Consider the following 24,048-nt stretch of genomic DNA (forward strand, 5'->3'; position numbering starts at 1 on the left):
ACCCCTAGCTCTCTGCGCAGCAGCGGTACCGGGTTTACTGTGCTGTGTTCGGTGTTTCCGTTGCGCCTCTGACGTCGAGCACCTTCTCTGCACAACATTACCGTGCTACGTGGGGCCCCGCAACAGTTATTATTGACATTACTGACCGCTCTACTCTGCACAAGCTGGTCACCCTTCCCCTACCGTTTAATGCCCCTTCATTTTAATTTTAATGACCCTTCGTTTATCGAAAGTATTCAAGCTGTTAAACTAGGAAAGCTTAGGAGTGAGGATCAACGGCAAATATCTCAACAACGTTCGGTTTGCAGATGACACTGTGCTGTTGAACAACACTTGGGATGAATTACGGTGATTGAGGACCTTAACCGAAACCGTGAATGGTCGGTTGAACATTAATATGCCGAGGACAAAGGTAATGTTTAAAAGTCGGGCAAGGGAACCAAAATTCATGATCACCAGTGAGCCTCTAGAGCCTGTGCAGGAGTACGTTTGTCTGGATCAATTACTCACAGAGGGCCCTTAGCATAACAACAAAATTTATAGAAGAAGAAAAATGGCTTGGAGTACATACGGCAGGCATTTCCAAATGCGGAATGGAAGCTTACCACTGCTGTTGAAAACTAAAGTGTAATACCGTTGCACTATATCGGTGCTAGCATATGGGATAAAAACTTGTATGTTGACAACTAAGCTCGAGAACAAATTGAGGAACGCGCTAAAAGCGATGGAACGAAAGATGCCAGGCGTAACGTTAAAATAGTTTGCGCCACTGCCGCCAATGCCGCCGACACTCGCAGCAGGAACGGCCCCATTCAAGCTGCTCTCTAAAATGGAGCTGGGCAGACTATATCACGCGTAGGGCAGGTAACCGATGCAGCATTAGAGTCACAGAATGCGTACCAAGCGCAGTCGCGGACGATAGAAAAGTGCTAGTCGGAATGTGCAAGAGACGGGTAATTGGAGATCGCCGGGAGACGCTCTCGTTCCGCAGCGTACGTAAAAATACCCTGCTGATGATGATGACGAAATCGAGGCCTCCGCGGCCGAGCATCAGCTCTTATAATTCCCCCCCCCCTTCTTTTTTTATCGCTGGCGCTAAAGCCTTCTGAAATTCCCTACCCGATGGTACAGTATCCATCAATCTGGAAAAAACTGGATGGTCATTTAGCGCAATTCCCGACTTGAGGTTCTCAATTGTATATTTTCCTTTTGTCGCGTTGCTTTCGTGTATTTCAGCTACGATTACTGTCGTTTTTCTTTTTTTTTACATATGTAACACACTTTATTACAAGCTGTACCCAAATTTATATCGTATATTGTTTGATAACACACTGTCCTCGTTGAACATTGTTATCCTGGCGTGACATGGCGGTGCACAAGCCCCAGGACTGTACACGTGTAATGACGCCCACAGCGCGGTTGTACGTGCATTTGGTCAATCGGCATGGCCAGAGTGCAAAGGCGCGCTAAAGAGAGAGAGAGTTTTAGTAGGAGTAGTAAGTTATGCCTCTGCAATACAAAAAAAACATACGCCACTCTTTCTGTGAGAAGCGGCTCGGAATGTCAGAAAGAAAACGCGCGGGAGCGAGAGATGGGTGAAAAAGCCACCTTCCTGTTTTTTCCCACACCAGCACATCGTGACGTGATTACCTTCGGCGCTGTCTGCTCGGGCCTGGATAACTGGTTATCGGTTAAAGTAGGCTACGCTGTATTTAAAAGCTAAACAAATTTTTTACTGCGCAACCAGTTGAACTACGGCAATACACATTAACCTGCCTGACGCCACTCGCGTCAAGCGTTGACAATTAGGCGCGAAAAACAAAAGAAACAAACTAGGAAGTTCAACTTTCAATTTCTTTTTTATAACGAACATATTACCGCGAAATTAAAGAACACACGGTTTCAAAAGAATACGTTATTGCTCCGAACTGCTGAAACTTCCGGCTATGGCAAGCTTAGCAACTGCGTGCTGACCAAAGCCAAAGCCCAGTCCCACTTTGGCTTGAGATGGGTGGTGCGGTGTCGGCGCCCACTCAGCGAGTTTCGCACTCACCATTAAAGCTTCTTTTTGTGAATGCACATTTTTCACTTCATCCGGTTTCGTGATGTGGTTCAGAATGCCGTAGCTCCTAATGTTACCGCTCTTCTGCAGCTCGTTGAGGTGAGCCTCGGCCGACTTCAATTTCCATTCAGTGACGTACCTGCAGACGAACGAGACAAAGGTTAAGCTCGCGCGTAAGGCAGCGTTACCAGACATCCTCCAAAGCCAGTTTGGGTGAGCGATATTGCACATTCTACGGTAGCATGCATGCCAAAATAATTTTAGTGCGTCCGGTACTCCGGCAAACGCGGGGGGGTTTTGCCGGATGAGCGGGGGCGTCAACGTGAGTGGCCAGATTGGTGGCGTCGGTTGGTGGTGCAAAGCTCAACCACACAAACACAGAGCCTATTGCTATATTCTCCTTCGCTGGGGTGTAAATTTTCGGAAGCGGTTGTGAACACGATTGAACACGATTACGGTTTATGGTGTAGCGCTACACCACCAAAGGGCTGCACCGCTCCGGCCGCTCACATTTATGCCCCCGACTATCCGGCAATCCGCCCCCGTTTGCCAAAACAGCGGGCACGCTAAAAGTCTGTAATACTAGGTAGTGGACACGCCGTCAAACAAGCCAATGCTGAGAGAGACGCGGCACTGCAAGCACCGCAGTCATCATCGTTGTCTCCAAAGCGGTAGGATGGCTGCCGATCCGTGCGGGCCGGCGGCACAACTCGTTCAAGAGTCGTCGGTGTTGCACGTGTTCTAGATGCAAGTGATTGCAAGAACTGAGAGAGGGTGACAAGGCAAGAAAGGACTGAACAGACGAGACACCTATAATGTTTAGAAGCACCTCCGAGATGCTTGATAGGTCGTGGAAGTTGGCACATTTGTGTGCGTAGTCTGCGGAGTCAAATTAACGAAATTTCGATTAATTTATCTCAGGCTACTAGTGCATTCGAGCAGATGTGAGCCCTATCCCGAAAAATAATTCAGCTGAAGTGTCAAATTACGGATAAATGAAGTCTTGTGAGAGCTACGTCGCCAGATATTTGGCATTCGCGGGCTCGGCAGAAGTGCACTAACGACGTTGTTACGTCTCAACGCGGCCAAGGGCATTGATTAAACGGTGACATTTATGGGGTTTTAAGTTCCAAAATTGCGATGTGATTACAATGTACGCTGTATATATAGTGAGGGGCTCTTGGAAACTTTAGCCACCTGTGGCTCTTTAACGTGCACCCTATGCCCGGTATACCAGCTTTTTTTTTCATTTCATTTTTCATTCCGGCGCCACAGGAGGGTGGCCCCCGCGGCCGGATCCGAACGTGTGACCTCGAGAACAGTAGGGCAATGCAATAGCCACTGGTAAGCCTCGGCGAAAACAATGCACTCGTCTTTCAATCGTCCGTGCTCAAGATAAACATATATACTATTGAAGTGGTTAACGCAATGTCATGCACTTGACTATATTGTTCGCAGTGTCTTGCGCCATAGAGATTATGTGCCTGTCCTTGAAGACGTCCAAAACGCGAATGTCCTCGTCCCGTGCTTGCACATTATGCTGTCTCCGGAATCGATCCCCTTTCCTACATAAGACGGCACCCGCAGTCCAGGCGACACTACAGAGTGGGCCAATCCCGGCGATAGCGAAATACTAAGCTGTATTTATAAGCTCTGCGAAAGAGTGACCACGGTAGCTGAACCAAACCCAATACCCGGCGAGTGTAGTCATACAAAGGTTTGATTTCCTTAAGAAATGGTTCTCTTGATTACGTGCATTTTTTGCAATGTAATTCTTGTTTTAAATTCTTTATAAACTTATGCCGACAACCAGGACACTACTAAGGAGAGTAATGATGGTAGTGTCGTCGTAGATGAGAGCTATTCGGCAGGAGAGCAGCAGCAGGGACAATCTACCTCGATCACTAAAGTAGCAACAAAAAATGACAACCGTTTCCCCTACCGGAAAGTGGGGGTAAGCGCACCTTCTCCTGCGTGCACCTGATCTTCGTCACGGTTAAGTAACTCTCAGTTAATGGTGCCGGATTGCTTCGGCCTCGCGCTCCCTTAGCTTGGGACTTTTTCGTTGCTGTCACATCGCCTGGGCTCGGGTGGCTCTAACGGCTGGATCGGCGCGCCGCGGGCGCGAGCCCTTTCACGGGCGACATCACGCCGCCCTTAATCGAACACTACCCTTTCCTCGAGGGAACGCACAGCGCGTGGCCGTCCCATTCATTTTCCAAGACTGAACTGAACGGACACGAAGCCGGCGCAGGGCGCGTGATAGCCTTTCCCCTCCCCGGCGGAAGCCAAACGGCTCTGATTGGTTGCGCACGTAGCGTGAGCGCGCGCCTATGCAGCTGGAATCCTTGCTAATGAATCACGCTCCAGCGCCAGCGCAGCTGTCAACTCATCAAGCCACCCTTCTCCACAGGTGCTCTGCTCTGGAAGCAAGTCTTTTTTTTTTGCGTGATCAGGACCACGTCAATAGCGAGCCAATACAACTTTCGCTGGAAAAAAAATTGCGTGCATCTCACGCACTGCAAAAATCGACGTTATGCGCAACATTTTGCATGAAGCTGGCTATGCCGCGTTGTCTTGGGTTTCTGTAAAGCGTTACCAGGTTGACATATATTTGTGTAGGTGCAGTATTTGTTTGTTACTCGAGTGCAGTGTACTAAAATTAACGCCAGTGTGTAAGTGTGTGACCACAGCCAGATGTCGAAGACGCTACCGACGATCGCACGACTTTATAGAACGGAAAAACTGATGCGAGCCAGCCCAGAGATGTGCGAGACGGGCTAGAAACGGGGAAAGTAAATGTTCATAGACGGAAGCACGTGGTATCACTTGTAAGACACACGCGGGTGACTTGACGGCAAAACTGAAGCGCAACCACGTCTATACGTGCACAGGACACGTGTACTTTTATAGCATCGCTATAGAAGTACATGTGCCATTTTACATCGATTCGAGCAAGTGGCATCGTGCGGCTGCTCTCCTTGGCCTAGCCGTCTTCACACTGCCACTGTGGAATTCGATGCAGCGTTGCCGTACTCGGACACTACGTGCACCAGGCAGGAAAGAGCAGGCCTTGTTTGATTATGTGGCCTGTAAAAAGCAGATGGGCCGTGAAAGTCCGGTATGACCTTCAGGCGATAGGAGGAGGCGGTGCGTCGGTGCTCAGAAATCAACGCTCGTGGGAGACTTTCCAAAGCCTTAAGTGGCTCGCTGCGCGATGACCTTCAAAAAAAAACACGGCGTCTAGTCGAGTGGTACAAAAAATGGCAGTGGCTTAGCTCGGTTATGCTAGCCTACATGTAGCGAAAGCTAAGGCATAGCATGGTTAGCCTTGGTTAATCTTGATTGCAAGTCCGGGTTAGTCTGGTTGTCTAGCTGTGCTGAGACGTTTAGCCAGTGGATCAGCGCGCTGTTCGTCTGTTTCCTGGGCGATTCGTTTCCTCTTCATCTCGTTCCGATGTCGATTCCAGACCTCCTCCTGCTTATCAGAATTGTCGCCGTCCATACTGCCACCTCAAGTGCGGTTGCGGCGCACAAGAGCTCTCCTTTTCAATCCTCCGACATGTTATCAGGCATGCGACGCAGCTGGCAAAGCGAGCGGAGGCGAGCGCAACGACGAGGAACGCGATGTGACGTCACGTGCCTCCTCGGAGGACGGCCACGGCAAAATCGCAAGCTCGCGCCCAGTAAAGCTTTCACTTTAAAACCACGTGGCCTTCTCCACGCGAGCGGCTGAGGGAGATCAGAACGAGCGGCGTGCGCAGAGAGAAAAACACGTGTTGCGTCGCTGACGTCACGCGGCGGCGGTTGTGGCGACAGTCGACTGCGAAGCGAGAGAGACGGCGATGGAGGAGGCTGACCCCGGGCATAACGGATTGAGCGGTAGGCCTCGGAAGTACCCGACCGCCGAGGATGCACGCCAAGTGAGAAACGAGGTGCGACGTGCGAAGCGGTGGGAGCAATGCGTTGGACCGCGAGTGCTGCTTTGCCCTGCTGAGATGATGCAACGTAATTGTGTTCGACTTGCGTTACACGTGTGCAACACTTATTGGCGGCAAACATGTTGCACCTTTACGTAGTGCATTAAGCGCTCCCATGTGTCGTTGACGGGATCAACCACAGGTGTAACTTCACGTTGTGGCTTGTTATGTCTCGCTACAAGCCTGACCCCTCTGCTCGTATAACTTCAGGCATTAACAAGTGTGCGGCAGACTTTCTCATTCACGTGTTACAGGCGTGCAACATGCTGCCGAACTTTTCAATCGCTGTCGCAGCGGGTGGAACCACTGTCCGGTGCTCTGCTGCTGAGATGCCGGGATCGTGTGACGCGTGTCACTTTGTTCTAGTGAGAGTCGGATTCTGAAGCTGCAGTTATGATACAGCTACCATCACGGCATCACCAACACGAGCGTATAGTCATCGGCCCAAACTGGTTAACGAGTTGGTCTTCACTAGGCCGGCGTAGGCTTTTGTCACGGGACAACGTCGTGCCGCGAATGCGTGCCTGCAGGTCGTGAAATTCATGGGAATCATGTCATGACTTGAAATACAGACCATGGTATCCACATGCTAATCATTTTATGACATACATGGCATGACATGTCGATAATGTTATACGTGAATGTCACGCATATCTTGAATGCACTAATTTAATGAAATGATTGTCATGTCATTCACTCCATTACAGGCATCTCATTTATGACATTCATGTCATGATATGTCATTCATGTCACTTCCACTTTCTAACAAGTCAAATATCATGATATCTACGACATGAATGGAAGGACATGACATGCATCACATGAATGACGTCACATGCATGTCATGAAGGGATTGTCATGAAAGACATAAATGACTGGAGGTGATAACTGAATAATTTTCACTGCGAAAGGATAGACAGTTGGGCGAGTTGGTACGGTAACATGGTCTTGGCTTGTAGCGCGAAATGAATACGGACACAGAAAGGAGCAGACAGGACGAGCGCTCGTCCTGTCTGCTCCTTTCTGTGTCCATGTTCACTTAGCGCTACAAGCAAAGACCATGTTAATTTTCACTGACTGACTAAGTTATGGCGTCGTGGTAATTTTTTTCACCCGATATGGATCAGAATAAGTGCGGCGAGGCATGCGTGCATGACATGACACCAATGATATGCTCATGTCTTATCATGAATATCATGTCATACCATTTATGGCATTCAGGTTTTAACACGGATGGCATTCATGTGATGATGGTCATATAACGTCATTCACACCCAGGTACATCTCGGGTTAAAGAAACGACCACCACATCATCATGTCATTCATACAATTAGTCATGACATTTCTCGTGTGATGTCATGCGTGTGAGGTTATGCATGCATTTCATTCACATCCAGACATATATTGTCATTGAATGAGTTAAAAGAAACGATCGCAACGACATCATGTAATTTATAGTAATAATGTCATGACATACATGTCATGCCACCCACATATGTGATGTCATTGATGTCATGACTGTCAATCATGCTATGTATGCATGCATTCCTTGCCGCCCTATGCCTATTCTAAGTTAAACAGGGTGTTTCACGTGGCTTGAACCAACGATTTTAAAAAAAAGTGGTTATTGGTAGCTGGGTAAAACTCGATTCACATGGTGAAACCAACGTCACATTCTCTTTACGGCCAAGTGCGTTTCGATGCCTTGCAAATGGGATTAAAGAAAGATTTATAGATTTTTTTTTTTGTGTGTGTGTGTGTGTGTGTGTGTGTGTGTCAGCGTGCATGCTGCATGGTGATTTTAACGCGATAGCGCTAAGGGCCCCGTGTTGCAAGAAATCCGATGCCGCACGTCGCTATACGACACGCGGTAAATGCGGGTTATGCAGCTGCACCACCCTTCTATCCCTAAATGGTTGCTCATATCTTGTCTTACTTTCTCGACAAAGTTATTCCTTGGAATTGGAGAATGACAGACCACAAACAAATGCCATGAAACAACACACAGACAGAGCACGCCTCTTAAGCTAAATATTCTAAGACTGAAAATATTAAAAGTGCGAAACAATAACAGAAACCTTTCTCGAAGGCGAGGCTTAAGGCGTTCCACTCTCGAAGGCGAAGCTTAAGCGTCCGACAATATTTTTACATTTACTTCCGAAAGCGACAACGATACGTTTTCGGTCCGTTTTCTTGTTCGCACAAGTTCGTCATCTATAAGGATTGAATAATGAGGTCTAACGTTTCAAGGCAACGCTGGGGTCATCAGAAAGGCTGTAGCGGAAGGTGCCGTACAAATCTCGAGCTCCCTGCGGGCTCCGTGGAATCTGCAGCAGCACTATGACGTGCAGCAGGTATGACGTGCAGCAGGCATGGCTGCGCAGCCATGGCATGTGTTGTGGCATTGCTCGCAACCTACCGTATTTTCGCGATTCTAAGCACCCCCCGATTCTAAGCACCCCCCCCCCCTCTATTTTCGCGAAAGAAATGGGAAAAAAGTTTGCATGCGAATCTAAGCACCCCCCCTATTTGTCGGGAAGCGCGCGTATCCAAGGCCTCAGGGCGCTTGCTCACTGTGTCATCGAGCCGGAGCCATCGGAGTCCCGAGGTGGCACGGCGTCCGCGGCGCCAGTGCGCCGTACAGCCTGACTGTGTACGGATGTGTGGCAAAAGCTACATAAAGCGTCCCCATCAACCATAGCAAAGAGGATTTCGGCGGCTTGGAAGCGGGTCCAAGTGGACGTTGTGGTCAAATCATTTAAGAACTGTTCGATCACAAACCACATCGACGGAAGAAATCGAGGGTTCGACGGAAGCCCGTCTGGTCGGGATGAAGCATTGAAGAAGTAAAACCAAGGACACCGACCAACATAGAAGTGCTGAAAAATGAAAAAATCTAAAAGACGTTTCGGCTTCGCTACGGAAACCTTGTTCACAACGGGATGACGGAAGGTTCAAGGAAGCTTATGTATGCTTTAGAACGTGACGTAAGCAAAAAAAAAAACACGTCACACGCTTAATCGAAATGAGGGAACCCTCCCACCGTCATACACGCGCTGCTTACGTCACGTTCTAAAGCATACATAAGCTTCCTTGAACCTTCCGTCATCCCATTGTGAACAAGGCTTCCGTAGCGAAGCCGAAACGTCTTTTAGATTTTTTCATTTTTTAGCACTTCTATGTTGGTCGGTGTCCTTGGTTTTACTTCAACACTTCGACGGAACAGAAGACGACCTGCTGTGGGATACCGAGAGCGGCGGTTCAAGCGGTGCGATGAACTCGATTGGCAGTGATAGTAACTGAGCATCCGACACAAGCGGTGGGTTCACTGTGTGCACCGATTTTTCTTTTGAATGTTTGCAAAATAAAATGTTATTTCTCGCACCCGTGTCGTCGTGATGTCGCAGCGAAAAGAGGGAGGGGGGGGGGGTCATTCTAGATTTTTCGGATCTAAGCACCCCCCGCCCCTCACTTTGGGCGTCGCGATCGTGAAAAAAAGGGGGTGCTTAGCATCGAGTAAATACGGCATATATCGACTCACCGGTAGTCGAAGGAAATGCCGGGCAGAACCTGCGTGTAGTTATTGGCCATCATCTGGAAGGTGATCCAGCTGGTCTGTAACTCAGCGCCGCGTATCTTTTTGTTGACGATGATTACGTCACAGTAGAACAGGTAATTGCAGGCAATCCCCTTCGGGTACATGACTGGCAAGACAGCGGCCCTTCCCACGGTGCAGAGGACTGTCCTCACTGGAATCGAAATGCAGAAGTAACATCACATTGTACGCGTATATACCATATAGAGCGAGGATCATATTTAGTCGCTGTTGTCACTGTGAACATATGCTAATGAGGCTGCTGCAAAGCCTAGTCGTTAAATATTGTGCATATACATACGGCATGGTAGCCGATCGACATGACACAACCGGGAAGCATGGCTCGTGTTGCTTGGTAGTTAGACTACGACTGACTCGCATGATTCTTTTCATTATCATGATTCTGCGACATGGGTTGTTTTGCGCAATAGCTTTTTGTTTTTTTTCGTGCAGCCCCATTCTCTTGAAGGGGTCCTGAACCTCTCCTAAGGATTGGCGAAAAACAAAACGCGATCTGGGGATAGCATACGCTGCTGCGAACGTCTCAGCCAAATTTTGCAGTCGAGCGCGCCTCGTGTAGCTCGAAGTCGCAGTGCGAAGTCACATTTCTTTTTTTTTCACGAAGACTGTCTTTTCAGGAGACGCCTTCTGCTCACTCTTTTCGCGACTGCCACGTTTCGTCACGTAGCAGGTGTAACGCGGCTGCCATCCATAGCTGACATCAATCAAGAAAGGTGTCTACATCACTGCACTCATTCTCGCTGTTACTGTGTTATTATCGACGTAGTTCATTAAACAGGCTGAGACACGCAGCCCCACCCGCCGCCGAAGGGATGCAACTTTCGCCACGCTGCTTATCAGTGTCGACTCGACATTCAACTAGCCTCGAAACACGCAAAACTTCTGGTCGGAATAGCTGTATACTACAGAAAGCCTTCTGGTTCACTGTAACAGTACGCTTGCCAGCGCGGCGCTGACTCGTGGTCGCTCCTGGCTTGATATGTCTTGGCAGACTTCGCTTCGTGTTGATAAGCCACTGCGCAAGTATGCGCAATTTGGATATGGCTATACTATCCATCGCGGTCAAACTGGTGCAGCATAGGCAGTAGCGTAGCAACAGGGGGTGCCGGGGGGCCGTGGGCCCCGGGTGCAAGGAGCCAGCGAGGGAGGGGGGGGGTGTCATATACGTCTGAAGACACCCCTCTTTTCGCCGGCTACACCCGGGGAGGGGGGTGACAGAAGACCTATGGGCCCCGGGTACCAGACGACCTAGGTACGCCACTGAGCATAGGGCTGTTCCGCACTACATAGCGCGCCTAGACCGGAGCACGTAAGGACTAGTGCGCACATAGTCACCCACTACAGTGGCATGTTGTGGCTGAGCTCGCTGCAGCTCGCCGAGGACAACAACGTGCTCTGATCAGTATCTGAACGGTGACGTGACTCAACGCCCGAGAGCCAAAACATCTGACGAACATGGTCGTCTGCTTCCCGAGTTGCACATCCTCGACGTGGGCCGCCATCTTGGTCGCAGCTCGTTGCGTAAGGAATCCTTTTAACGCGAGTCCGGACTGCAGCATTCATCGCTGAGCCGACGTGTGTGCTGAACTTCGTTCGAACTTCCGAAAATTGTTTGATTGCCGTGGAAGGAAGTGCGAAAGGAAATTTGCTGCTCACGTCACTCGGGGCCAGAATACCCGCGCGTATATCTATCTAGTACACTACAAAACGCGAACTAAACTGAACACGCGAACTTAAACTTTAAACTGACGCACAGCATCCGATTTCGGCGTGTCGTAGGGCGCCAAAATCAGAAGCAGTGGCGTCTGTGTGAACATCCAAAAATAAAATTTGAACTGCGGGATACGGTGCCGTTCACCAGACGACAGACACCTGCTACGTTGTGGGCACCAGCAACGCCTCCTAGATAGCACGCCTGTGCACACTGCCCTAATGACGTCGTGCTGCTTGGGCCGAAATTTCCACTGGCGGGGCCGGCGAGACGAAAGCGGCGACGTCAATATCACTGCAGCTTATTCGAGAGCATCGCCATTAGATTCTATGGCATGTTATAGTCGGGCGAGCTGGAATGACGTCACGGATCGAAGTGCACAGGTCTTGAGCTATCTACGAGGCGTTGGAACCATTCGCTCCACCGTAGTCTTTCGCAGCGAAAGGCATAGAAGAAGGACCGGAAGCACCGCGGATGGCATCAAGGCGACCTTTGATTGCCAATAACACCGCTTCTGCTGAACGCATCGAAGTACTTTTTCGTGCAATGTATTTCCTAAACAGTCTATTTTAACGTCAAGCGCGCCTTAGCTCCAGTTGGGCTGCAGCTATAGTTGAATAAGTTTAGAAACATCTTGCGGTTAACTATGTACTTGGCATGATTGCAAAATATCGCACACACAACGGTGTCTCATAATGGGATGTTTATTTTTTTAGTCTTTAAGTGCACGTGATAAACTGTTTGACACAACAGTACTCCAGGTAGCCGTAAGTCTTATTTGGATCATTGCTTCAGACACTCCTGCCATTAACAATGTCAAAAGGCTACCTGCAACAAAATTTCATTATGGCTAAATATCTTACAAATGAGCAGTGTATACCACTAGCGATCTTGGGAACGCCACAGTGCTAGCAATGGTATAGTTTTAGTGTTAGTAGCCTTTAAACAGCACCTAAGCACACGGCGACGAGTGCAGATGGCGGCTGCGGCTTTTATGGAAGCCCCAGTTCCGTTATCTTGCAGTGAGCTGGGGCGGGCGCAGCCTTATATCAGAGGTATAATGATAGCCGGCATCATGTGTACCTTATAAAAGGTATATATGTATGTATTAAGTGTTCATGCAATATAGGTTTATAAAAGCTCGTAACCTTTTGGACCTATTATTATCTGTGTACATTATCGCGACTGTGCTCCAGTGAAACTTATTCCGGTTTATTACGATGCGGGGACAAGCCGCCGTGCTTGCTCAGTGGCTATGGTGTTGGGCTGCTGAGCACGAGGTCGCGGGATGGAATCCCGGCCACGGCGGCCGCATTTAGATGGGGGCGAAATGCGAAAACACCCGTGTATTTAGGTTTAGGTGCACATTAAAGAACCCCAGGTGGTCAAAATTCCCGGAGTCCTCCACTACGGCGTGCCTCATAATCAGAAAATGGTTTTGGCACGTAAAACCTCATAATCTATCTATCGATGCGGGGACACGCATGCTGCATCTCTGAACAGTACACGGTCGGATGACGGCGAAAATTCATGCTGCTGGCCCAGCGCTCTCGGTGAGATATTCAACGCCCTGCCGCTTGTTCGTCGCCAGACACGATGCAGCCGGGCTCGCTCACCGAACGCACGCTTGATAGCAGCACAATACCACTGCGCAAACGCTCCGTCGCGGGGCGTTTTTTTTTTTTCATATTTCGTGGCCTTTCTTTTGCAACCCGGAAAAAATGACCACGTGAGACGCATCGCAAAGGAAACAACTCGATCAGTGGTTTCTGAAGGTGCTCTGCAAATCTGAGTGCCATACTTGGGGTCCTCAGCCAATAACTAAATATCTGGGTAAATAAACGTAATTAGTGAGTTATGGGGAAATCAAAAAAAAAAATTCTCCGAAATACGATAGGCTATTGCAAACAGTATGCGTTTGGCTCAATTCGCGTCCGACGCGCCTTTCATTTTGAAATTCCTGGCTCAAGTTATGTGGGACTCCTTATATATATATATATATATATATATATATATATATATATATATATATATATATATATATATATATATATATATATATATAGCACAAACAGAAAAGCTGGTCCGCCTAAACTGCCAGTTGTGTATGACTTGCCCTATTTGACGCACGAAATTTCATTCGAATCGGTCATTTGGTGGCCTATGTCGGGAGCCCGCCTGCGTTCCGCGTGCATGTCAATAGGGAAATCGCAACTGACCCATAAAAATTATGGGGTCTTACGTGCGAAAACTGCTATCTGATCTTGCGGCATGCCGTTGTGGGGAAGTCCGGAAATTTGTACCGGTTGGGGTTCTTTAACGTGCAACTAGATCTAAGTACACGGATGTTTTTCGCATTTCGGCCCCATCGAAATGCGGCCGTCGCGGCCGGGATTCGATCCCGTGACCTCCTGCTTAGCAGCCCAAGAATTGACCCATAGCTACGCTCTCAGAGAAACGGTAGTAAAATGTTAGTAACCGCGGCTGTCACTATTTCCGTCCGACATTTATTAATTTTTACTGCAAATACACTAACACAAATAATCTATGCAGGTGCATAGAGGCTAGGTTAGCGAAGTCCTACCACCTCGTCTTGGTCGCTGTCTAATATGCCGAATAGTGACAGTTTAACGCAAAATATGGGCATTGTTTAATTTTTCGTATTATGTTGATTAACAGTTACGTGGTATGTTGTCGCGCACATATATACAGACAGTTAGCTATGAAATTTAGGCCCGAAATTCATAGGTGCTCCCCCCGGGTACTGCTATATGTACTCCTAAAATCTTTCTTGAACTATGCATACATGTCGCGTAGTAAATGTGTTGTTCTGTATGTGGACTGTTCTTGTTTATCACTCGTTAATGACTTTCCGCGCATAGTTGCCCAAAGTTGTATCTCCCTGGTAAGTTTAACCATTAGGTACCATGAAAAATGAATGCACCAAAAGAATACACTTCTCGTTTTTCATTTGTTTGCCTTGATGTGTTTTCATAATGCCATTCACCTAATATCACCACCGAAATGGCGCTTATAAACCAAATAACTTTATCTATTTGGCTGGTAACTATAGTGCAGTTATCTTAGTAGCGGTTACTACGTTTTGTAGTTGGTAAGTGAGCAAGCACATTCGTAACGGTTACTACCTATTTTTCAGTATTACAGTTACCACCACTATATATTGTCATGACCTGCATATGTTACCGTGTAGTCAAAGTTGTAGCAAACATTTAGCCGAAGTTTAGCAACTACAACGACATTTTTTTTTCTAAGAATATGCAGTCTTCTATTGACAGTTTGTCACTTCCTTCGGCATTTCATGAAGTAAGCTTACGAGTCACCGCTGTTTAGACAACCTGCTCGCAAGCCAAAGCCCACTTCACGCATTATTGCAGTGGCTGTCTGTCGCTTACCTTTTGGCCCCAGCGTGGTCGGCATGTGAGGCGTCATCGCAGGCTTCATCTTACGCGTCATCGCAGGCTTCATCGCATGCGTCATCGTACGCGGAGGCACCGGCGCGAGCTCTGTAAGGAAGACGCGGACACGCAATCGTCAGTACCACCGCGAAGCAGAAGATTTCTGAAAACATTGGAATCCATTGACACGCTACATGCCTGTAAGCGATGGGGCAGGAAGAGACATAATTTGCAGGCGACAAAGAAGGTACGAATACACGGGCGCCGATTTTCTTCCGCTTTGTTCTTAACGTTGAATTAAAATTAACCCTTTGACAGGCAGTATTTGTCTAAAATGCAGCGGCGCGTCTAACGTCGCTCTCGGACAAATGTCCACGCTAGTACATATCGTACATATCGCTAGTACATCGCGTTTGTTTCTGTTTTGCTGGCATCTAATGCGTGCGCACCATGCACTATTTTATGTTACAAAGACATGGCCGTTCCAGGCAGCCTATACGAGCTGCGCAGGCAACAAGAGCGGGAGCGCGTAGACTCCTCGCAGTAAGCATTCAGAACGGCTGAAACGAGTTGGTGCAGCCAATCTCCACTCCTTCGTCCATGGTTGGCCTTATGTTAGAAACTTACTGCAAAGGAATTCCAGTTTGGTTGAAAAGGTTTTAAATTATTAGCAAACGCTCTTGAAGCAGTTTCAGCAAATCGGCATTGCTGGTCATTGGCATTTCATGTCAAGAACATTATCTTGGTCCAGGGAAACTAGGGCCCGAGGGCACAAGCCCCCAGGCTGAGTCGGTGGCTCCGCCCACGTAGGCACCGGTAGGCCAAAGGCATTCACGATGTTGTGAGCTCTCCGGACTGCCAGGAGTTGATCTTGGAGGACTTCGCGGGATATGCACCGACTCCAGTCCTCCTCACTGTTGAAATCCGAATCCCTTTGATTGGGGCACAGCCAGAACATATGACCAAGTAGGCGCGGAGTGTGTCCACAACTTTTACATTCCGCGGGAAAATCCTGGTCAATTTTGTTAAGCACAAAATGTGTGGGATAAGATTTAGTTTGAATCATTCTTAATGTGACTGTCTGAGCTCGGTTGAGCTTCTGTAGTGTGAGGTGATCTCGCGAAAAGTAGTAAGTGGGCCTTTATAGGAGCCGCAGTCATCCTGGAGCAGTTCTTGATCTGATGCGCGGCATGTGAGATCTCGCACAGCAGAGTGAGCTTGCTCGTTAGGATTGCAGCCATCGGGGCTGACCGAGTGGCCCTGATGAGCCGGAAACCAGACTATGTGTGAGCTATCCAGTTGCTCGTAATTATGAGTATTAAGACTGTGTATAAGTAACTTGCGTGTTTCCATTAAGATGAAGCCGGCTGAGTAATTCCCAATAGGTGTACGGGAATCGGAGGAAATCGTGGAGCCTCTCTTCATTGTAATTGCAGGTGCTATGCTTGCTTCTTCGGCGGCATGAATGGAGCTCGTTCTTAGTGACGACGCGCTTATTAATTTAGCGATCTCATCGACTACGGCCATAGCGTAGCGGTTGCCCGATCCATAACTAGTTGCATCGACAAAAAGAGCTGAGCTTTGTTGTTGGTGCAGATTACCCAGAATGCATTTGGCCCTGGCCTCCCTTCTGCCCTTGTTGTGGACAGGATGAACATTTCTAGGCATGTTGTCTCTTCTTTTTATTAGAGGCTTCAACACAACACTTATACGACGGCGCGCGCACCTTGCAGGGAGCGCGTTTGACTAGGAAATCTCCGAGATTTTAACGCAATAGCGTTAAGGAGCTCGTGTCGCAGAAAAGCCGGTGTCGTCGGCATCGGTGTCGGCGTCGGCGGCGTTGGCCGTGAGCGATAAATCCCAGCAGGCCCTTCATGAATAAAAAACAACTTGCAAGATGGGCTGGGTGGGAATCGAACCAGGGTCTCCGGAGTGTGAGACGGAGGCGCTACCACTGAGCCACGAGTTCCATGCTTCAAAGCCGTACAAACGCACCTCTAGTGAATGCGGTGTTGCCTTAGAAACGAGCTCTTCTAAGGCTCAGGCGTGCGTCGCTTGCTCAGGCGCACATTTCGTTGCCGCGCCGAACGCTGCGTTGCTCGACGCTCACCGCGTCCGATGCGGGGCGCGTAGTCGCTGCACCGAAGCCCATTGTCTCACATCCCTTGGCGGGTCGACGGGAACGCTGTCGCGTTCCACTCTTGAAGGCGAAGCTTAAGCGTCCTCCAGTTTTTTACAGTGTGCCGCGGGCAGTCGCGGTTGCTGCTAGAGCCCATGACGTAGATGCGCTAAGACATGGACGATAGGCAAAGAGGAGACACGTATCGCAACTTTCAACTTTTTGTTGAACAGTGAAGTCGTCACTTGTATATGCTTAAACACGTGACACTTGACATGCTCACTGCGCTCATTACGCGTCCAAAAACCGAAGTTTCTTTTCTGCCAATGTCAGGGACGCTATGACCTGAGACGAATCTGGCTGTCTTCTAGAAAGGTACTGCGTCGTTAGGATCCGCCCTTCTGATAATTCGTTAAGCGACGCGTTCAAGAATTCCGCGTTAAGCGTGTAATTTATTACGGTGTTTTAAAAATGTGCGCCGCCACTGATCGAAGCGGCGCTTCTCCTTTCATTCTTCAGCCGCTCCCTCCCTATAGACGTTGTTAGCCCAACTGACGTCAGTTGGACGAGCTATCCTATTGGCTACCAGGGCCACGTCATGGATAATTTTTTGGGGTATTAGTTGGAATGTCGGTTAATTTGTTTCTATAAAAAAAGAGACAGAAAGCGGAAACACAACGACAATTTATCATTACATTCAAGTATTTCCGGCACACAGAAAGTGTCGTCTGGATGTATTCTCTGTTCTCCGCGTTGACCCGAGCTGCGCGGTCAGTGTAGGTCTCGACCTTTCATTTCACGACCACTTGTTACGTTGTGTGCTGCAAATCTAGCGATCGGGGACATGTAAAGCTGCAACATCGTGTCCCCCCCTGCAAGGCAACATTCGAATGGAGGAGTGGCTGCAGCACACTGCACTGTCGTATTCCATCAGTGCCAGCATCTACGTGTTTGCGGCCTACACGCTAGAGGATTACGACTACAATAGAGTTTTAGCGTGTCCGGTATTCGGGTCAAGCGAGCGCAAACGGACTGGGCGTTTTACCGGATGAGCGGAGGCCCACACGTGAACGTCCTGCATGGTGCAGCCACCTAGTGAAACAAAGCTCAACCAGACAATACTGTAGTAACCAAGTGTATTCTACTTTGGTGCTGGTGTAACTTTTTGGCAGGAGCATAATCGCGAACACGTTGTCCTTTATCAATGTTTAAAAAGGTTTTACACTTGGTTGTAGCAATAGTAGCTCTGTGTTAGGCTGGTTAAGCTCTGTGCCACCGTATGGCTGCAGCATGCAGGGCGATCTAAAGCCCCTTAAACTTCGTAAACTAGTGCCACGCTTTGAAGAATGCCGCCTCCTCCTCGCGCGCTCTGGCCGAGGCCGACGCCGCGTCGCTATTGGCCCGATAGCATCACGTGGGCCCTCGCGCCATGCATCAGCGCCATTTTTGCTCGAGAAGCATCTACGGAGTGGCGAGGAGCGCATGTTGGCTCCGTTGCTACGCTTGAGCACTGTAGGCGACGCCACGGTCGAGGAGGGAGCGTAAAAGAGAGGAGAAACGAGGAGGGGGGAAGGCGGAGGACGAGAGTGTCACTACGTTACAGAGTTTAAGGGGCTTTAAGGCGATAAGGTCGCTTGCGTTTACACATCATCATTACAGCGGTATTAGTATGGAGGAGCTTTAGTTTACGCCTCCACCCATCCGTCAAAACGCCCAGCTCGCATGCGGCTGGGTGTTTTTTGCACTCTGCAACTGGTCGATATTGAATCACCAACTCGCCCAAGCTTCCACCTTATCTAGCGGAGAGGTTGGAGAGGATTTGTACGCTGGCTCCAAAACAACCGGAAATAGACGATATGACGTCACATCATGACGCAAAGCGAGTGAAGGAGGAGTTTGCCCGGGTCACTCGGCAAACGAGTTAAGGAGAAAAAGCTAGGCTAGGGAGGAGGATAACTTGCAATCATCCGTAGCTCTTTTAATATGGGTCGCTTCACTTAAATTTTGGCGCTAATGTTTTAGGGCACATTCACACCGGCGACTGACAGTGGTCGCGCGACCAAGTTGGTCGCAATGCGACCAGTCGCAAATGGTCGCAAACGGTCGCCTTTCTTGAAACGCGACCATTTTGGGCCAGTCGCTCTCTGCGCGATTTTTCAGTCGCGCGACCGTGGTCGCAAAACTGATAAACCAATCAGCGGCGCACCGGAAGTGATCTTTCGTGTGTCTACATCCGGCCTCCTCCGGCGTCGCGTTCAAATTCCGCGTAGATTCCGAGAGTTCTCGCTGAGAACGATAATCACCGGGATTGCGACTTGCGGGTCGCGCTCAGCCGCGCTTGCCGGTGTGAACATCCGTCGCCTTCGGTCGCATTTTGATTGCGAGTCGCAAATGGTTGCGCGACCTCCTCAAGTCACCGGTGTGAATGAGCCCTTACTGTAGCTTACCCCTACGTGTATACAAAATTTGTGTAAACAGTTTCAGGGACCCTTAAAACGTTCTGAACTTAAATATTTTTGTTGCTTTTACGTACAGTCAAAATTTACAGACCTGCATTATTACTGTCTCTGCATGCATTATGGAGTCAGATGCGTCGGGATCAGCACAGAAGTAAAGCAGCATGGTTGAGTGACAACGCTTAGTAGACGCTCACAGGAACGCCAACAAACCTAGCATTACTATATCATTATTGCTTGTAAGCATACGCGCAGTTATCATCATCATCAATCACCAAATCAAGTGAGACCCCCTTCCTTGACAAGATGCTGGATTCGAGCAGGTTCGTGCATGTGTATGTTTGTGTGTACGTGCATATGTGTGAGCATGTGTGTGTGTTTGTCAACGTGTTTCTGTGCGCCTGCGTAAGTGTGAGTGTATAAGTATTTATAATGTCGGTAGAGTTTGCTTTACATGCAACATACCTCTTCCAAGATTGACGCTGGAGCTGCCGAGAAAAATGAGTTCTCCGTTCAAGTGTATTTAGATAGGCGCTGATGCATTAATCTTCCTTTTAGATGGCTACTTTTATGTTTACAGCTTTCTTGCGAATATATCACGAAACCGAACACAATTCCTTTTACGAAATGCCAAGTGTATTTTCCCAGGCAAGTGCGAACGACTTCAGCGGAATCACGAAGGCTTTCGTAAACGCTCAAAGGAGGCCCGACTGAGATGAGAACCAATATGGCGCCGGCAAAGACCGTGTCCCCATCCTGAAAACCTGGCTTGGTATCGAGGGGCCCTACGTGCAAGTAGAACCCCTAAGACTTCGTAAAGCAGCAACACTCTCCTCCTCCGCCTTCACTCCTCCTCGTTTCTCCTCTCTTTCACGCTTCCTCCTCGACCGTGGCGGCACCTACAGTGCTCGCGCTAGCAACGGCGCCAACATGCGATCCTCGCCACTCCGTAGACGCTCCTCGAGCAAAAATGGCGCTGATGCACGGCGCGAGGGCCCACGTGATGCTATTAGGCCAATACCGGCGCGGCGCCGGCCTCGGCCAGAGCGCGCGAGGAGGAGGCGGCATTCTTCAAAGCATGGCACTACTTTACGAAGTTTAAGAGGCTTTACGTGCAAGTAGATGGTGACGCCACCATGCGGGGCGGCGCGACGACATCCCTCGTGAATGTTGTTGCCCACACAGCGAAGCAGAGCGCGTGCTTAATTCGCAGATTCGAAATGCATACCAAGTTGTCGGATGCTCGAACAATTCTTTCAACTGTCCACTGGGAACAATTTTTTTATCTTTCGTCTCTGAACGCGAGCGTACGTCTGCGACCAGCGAAAGCGGTGGATAAGAAGTCTGTGCCGCACACAGTGAGTGTTTGTAGGCATCGAATCGCCTGCAAGCGCGCGTCTCCAAGTCATGCTTACAACTTGCGTTAGAATCCTGATAGAACTGAATGGAAGCGACCAGCGTGCCAGAAAATTCTGTAGCCTACCCTTCATTGGCAATGAGACGTCATTGAATTCTGCATCTCCGTCACATGTGCCGTCAAATTTCCCTCAGTCCTAGTGCAAGGTGAATGCTGCTGTCTTGGAAAAAAAGTCGCACAATCAACGCGCACGTCTTTTAAGTGCACACTGCCCACGAAAAGAAATTTCTATCTCGCTGCAAGAACATGAGATTATCACTGTGACATCGCTTGGTGCACTTTGCGAGAAAGGAAAAAAAAGCATTCGCAGAAGGGTATTCGGGGCAACGCAGACAATGTACTGAGCCTGCGAAAGTTACTTATGCTTGTCATGCACACATTCCATACGCGTCATTAATGTTCCTGCCATGACATGTCATGCGTGCCATGTGATACATGCATGTCATTCGTGTCATGCATGTCATCTCGTGCACTCTAGGAAAAATTCCGGGGAAAGCGGGAGTAACTGGGCCGTTAGTCCTAAAAAGGGCGCTGTCGTCACTCAAAGGATTAAATACATGAATGTGCGTGCCGTGTGCAAATTTCGGAAATTAAGTGTTTAGTCCCTGGTCTGAAAGAGAGCAACGGGAAGGCGAACGACAACATTTACTCCCACTGCACGTCCATGTTTGCCTCCACGTCATCGAGTGAAGCGACGCGGAAACGCAAGCCTAAATACTTTGAAGTATATATGCCTTGCATATTGAACTACACACACTGGCAGCACTATATATAGGCCTATTCGAGAGAAAATTCCGCGAAATTAATAGGCGGAATATATATGACGAGCCACGCGTTGAAATTAATGAACGATATCCATTATACGCGCAAGTAATTACTCGACTTTCAGAATTTTTGTCCGTGGTGCCTACGACAACGCTTGAGTGCCATCATGTACAGCCAAGCTTGCAAACACAAACAAACCCACTCACCCTGTAAATTGCTTCTCAGGAAAGAAAGAAAAAAACTCAATGCATTTGTACGCACAACGCATGCTGTGCTCTATCAGGTGCTCCATTCTGGAGATGCCAGTGACGTGCGCTGACACACACACTTCGTCGGTATACAGACATGCGGTAACGGCGTGCCGCCGTACAGAGGATGGTATCGGGGACCCATTTGTGCAGCAGCCGTAGAGAAACGTGGCCCATCAGCTTTCGAGCCACTATGGCAAAGCCGGCTCTGATCGACGGCGCCGATATCGTGGCCAAGCCTTCTCACTTCAAAGCCAGAACTGACGGCGCTTCTGCGCTCACAATCAAGCGGCAATATTTTGCTGCCGTTATTGTCGCTCCTCGACGTAACCATACACAAAGAAGAAAATACGCTGTAGCGGCTCCGTCGGCTGCGATGCGAGCTCAAACGTGATGCGGCTTCCGCGAAGTTGGCTTCTCTGGAGCGCGGCGGAACATTTGCCGTCGTTTTAGTCCACGTGATTGCGCTCAGCGACTAGCGGCGCGAGCGCACAAAGGAAAAGATATGCACAACTCTGCTTTCTTTAGGAACAAATACAGGGACACTAGGACTCAGGCGAGTGGCGCTCCACCTGGTGCAGATCCAATGAAAAAGAAAAGGGGGCGTCGGCACATCAGGCGCTGGGTCATCAGTAGATGCACTTTGCTCCCTGGGAAGTCCGGACTAATGTCGTGCGTTCAGACAGTCGCGTCAGCGGCTGTGTTAGTGTTTCGTGTATAAAGGTAACGCGCCTTCTACGAGTGGTGCGAGTGGTCCTGCACAAGAGCGTCGAAGGAAGAATGTCCAGGTTGTGAGACGATGAGCCCAGCACGTCTTACGATTCCGCTCAAAAAGGGCAAAACAGTATAAATTCTGCGCGCGTTACTGTCGCACGAATCTCACCGACAGCCCTCAAATTTCTGCGCTGCGACGGCTTCTCCAAGTACAAGCCAACATGCACAACCACAATTCGAATTCCCTTGAGCGACATTGAACAACAGCTGACTTGTAGGAAGAAAAAAATATGCATTTTTTTCTGCCCTGTGGATGTATACGACAAATTGCCTCACCCACTGTAGGCACTGACATCAGCAAGCGCTGTTGTAATTCGCGCTGCACTATGATTGAAGGCATATTAAACTTGTACACACGCACTTATTTCTCGAACAACAGCTCTCGTTTTCTTGCTGTCAAATGGCATTCAACTACGGGCGCGTTGCAGCAGATACGAAAATAGCGCTACTAAATAAACTGAGACAATAAAGCCCGGGGCGCGAACGCCGGCCAGCACGAGCGTGCTCATTCCGCGAGGTGTCCGGCAGTACAGCGTCACCACCTACGTGATTGCAGGCGCCTTTCGAGGCATGTGTGACGGATCACGGATTCCACGTGCACTTGAAAACGATGTAGGGACTTACTAGTTGTCGGCTTAGTAGTCGGCTTGGTAGTCGGCTTGGTAGTTGGCTTGGTAGTCGGCTTGGTAGTCGGCTTGGTAGTCGGCTTGGTAGTCGGCTTGGTAGTCCGCGGTGGCGAGGTTTGATACTTCGACGAAAAGGAAGAGGACGAAGGACCGCTGCTGCCGCTGCTGTCGCCGTCGCCGCTGCCGCCGCCGCCACTACCAGAGTCGCCACCTTCATCGGCTGTGTCTGCAAGGTGACGACATGGAAATTGGAATAAGCTGTTCGGCGCCATAACCATACCTACTGAAAACCCCCCGACAACAAATAACAGCATCTTACATGGAGGAGAAACGGGTTTTTACGCGGGATCCCTAGGTTTCATACCGGATTATTTCATATGGTAGCTATGGGGCACACGTTTTCTTTTTTTCTTTTTTCAAGCGAGACTTCTATTGGCTCACAAGTGGCGTTGTCGTGGTCATGCAAAAATCCAGTTGCTCCCAGAGCAGCGCAGCTGCGGACAAGGGCGGTTTGATAAGTTGACAGCTTCGCCGGCGCCTGAGCGTGAGTCATTAGCAAGGATTCCAGCTGCATAGGCGCGCGCTCACGCTACGCGCCCAACCAATCAGAGCCGTTTCGCTGCCGCTGGGGAGGGAAACTGCATGAAAGAGCTTCGCGCGTGCCGCGCCGGCTTCGTTTCCGTTCAGTTCAGCCTTGGCTAACAGATGGGACGCCCACACGCTGTGGGTTCCCCCGAGGAACGGGCAGCGTTCGACGAGCGAAGGCCAGAACGCGTGCGTCAAAGGGCTTGACGTCGGCGCGCCGATCCAGCCTTTAGAGCTGCCCGAGGCCAGGCAGTCCGACAGCAACGAGAAGAC

General features: G+C 49.3%; 1 protein-coding gene across 2 annotated transcripts in view; it reads right to left on the reverse strand.

Moving 5' to 3' along the window:
- Positions 1-24,048, reverse strand: part of LOC135905699 (uncharacterized) — a 67,513-nt gene that overhangs the window by 29,406 nt on the left and 14,059 nt on the right. For both annotated transcript variants that reach the window (XM_065436677.2, XM_065436676.2), the window contains exons 7-10: positions 23,189-23,416; positions 14,783-14,893; positions 9,584-9,791; positions 2,054-2,201 (exon numbers count right to left, since the gene is read on the reverse strand). In XM_065436677.2, coding sequence (XP_065292749.1) covers positions 2,054-2,201; positions 9,584-9,791; positions 14,783-14,893; positions 23,189-23,416 — 695 coding nt within the window. The remainder of the gene's footprint in view (positions 1-2,053; positions 2,202-9,583; positions 9,792-14,782; positions 14,894-23,188; positions 23,417-24,048) is intronic.

Source organism: Dermacentor albipictus, chromosome 7 (genome assembly GCF_038994185.2).
Source record: "Dermacentor albipictus isolate Rhodes 1998 colony chromosome 7, USDA_Dalb.pri_finalv2, whole genome shotgun sequence".
NCBI lineage: Eukaryota > Metazoa > Arthropoda > Arachnida > Ixodida > Ixodidae > Dermacentor > Dermacentor albipictus.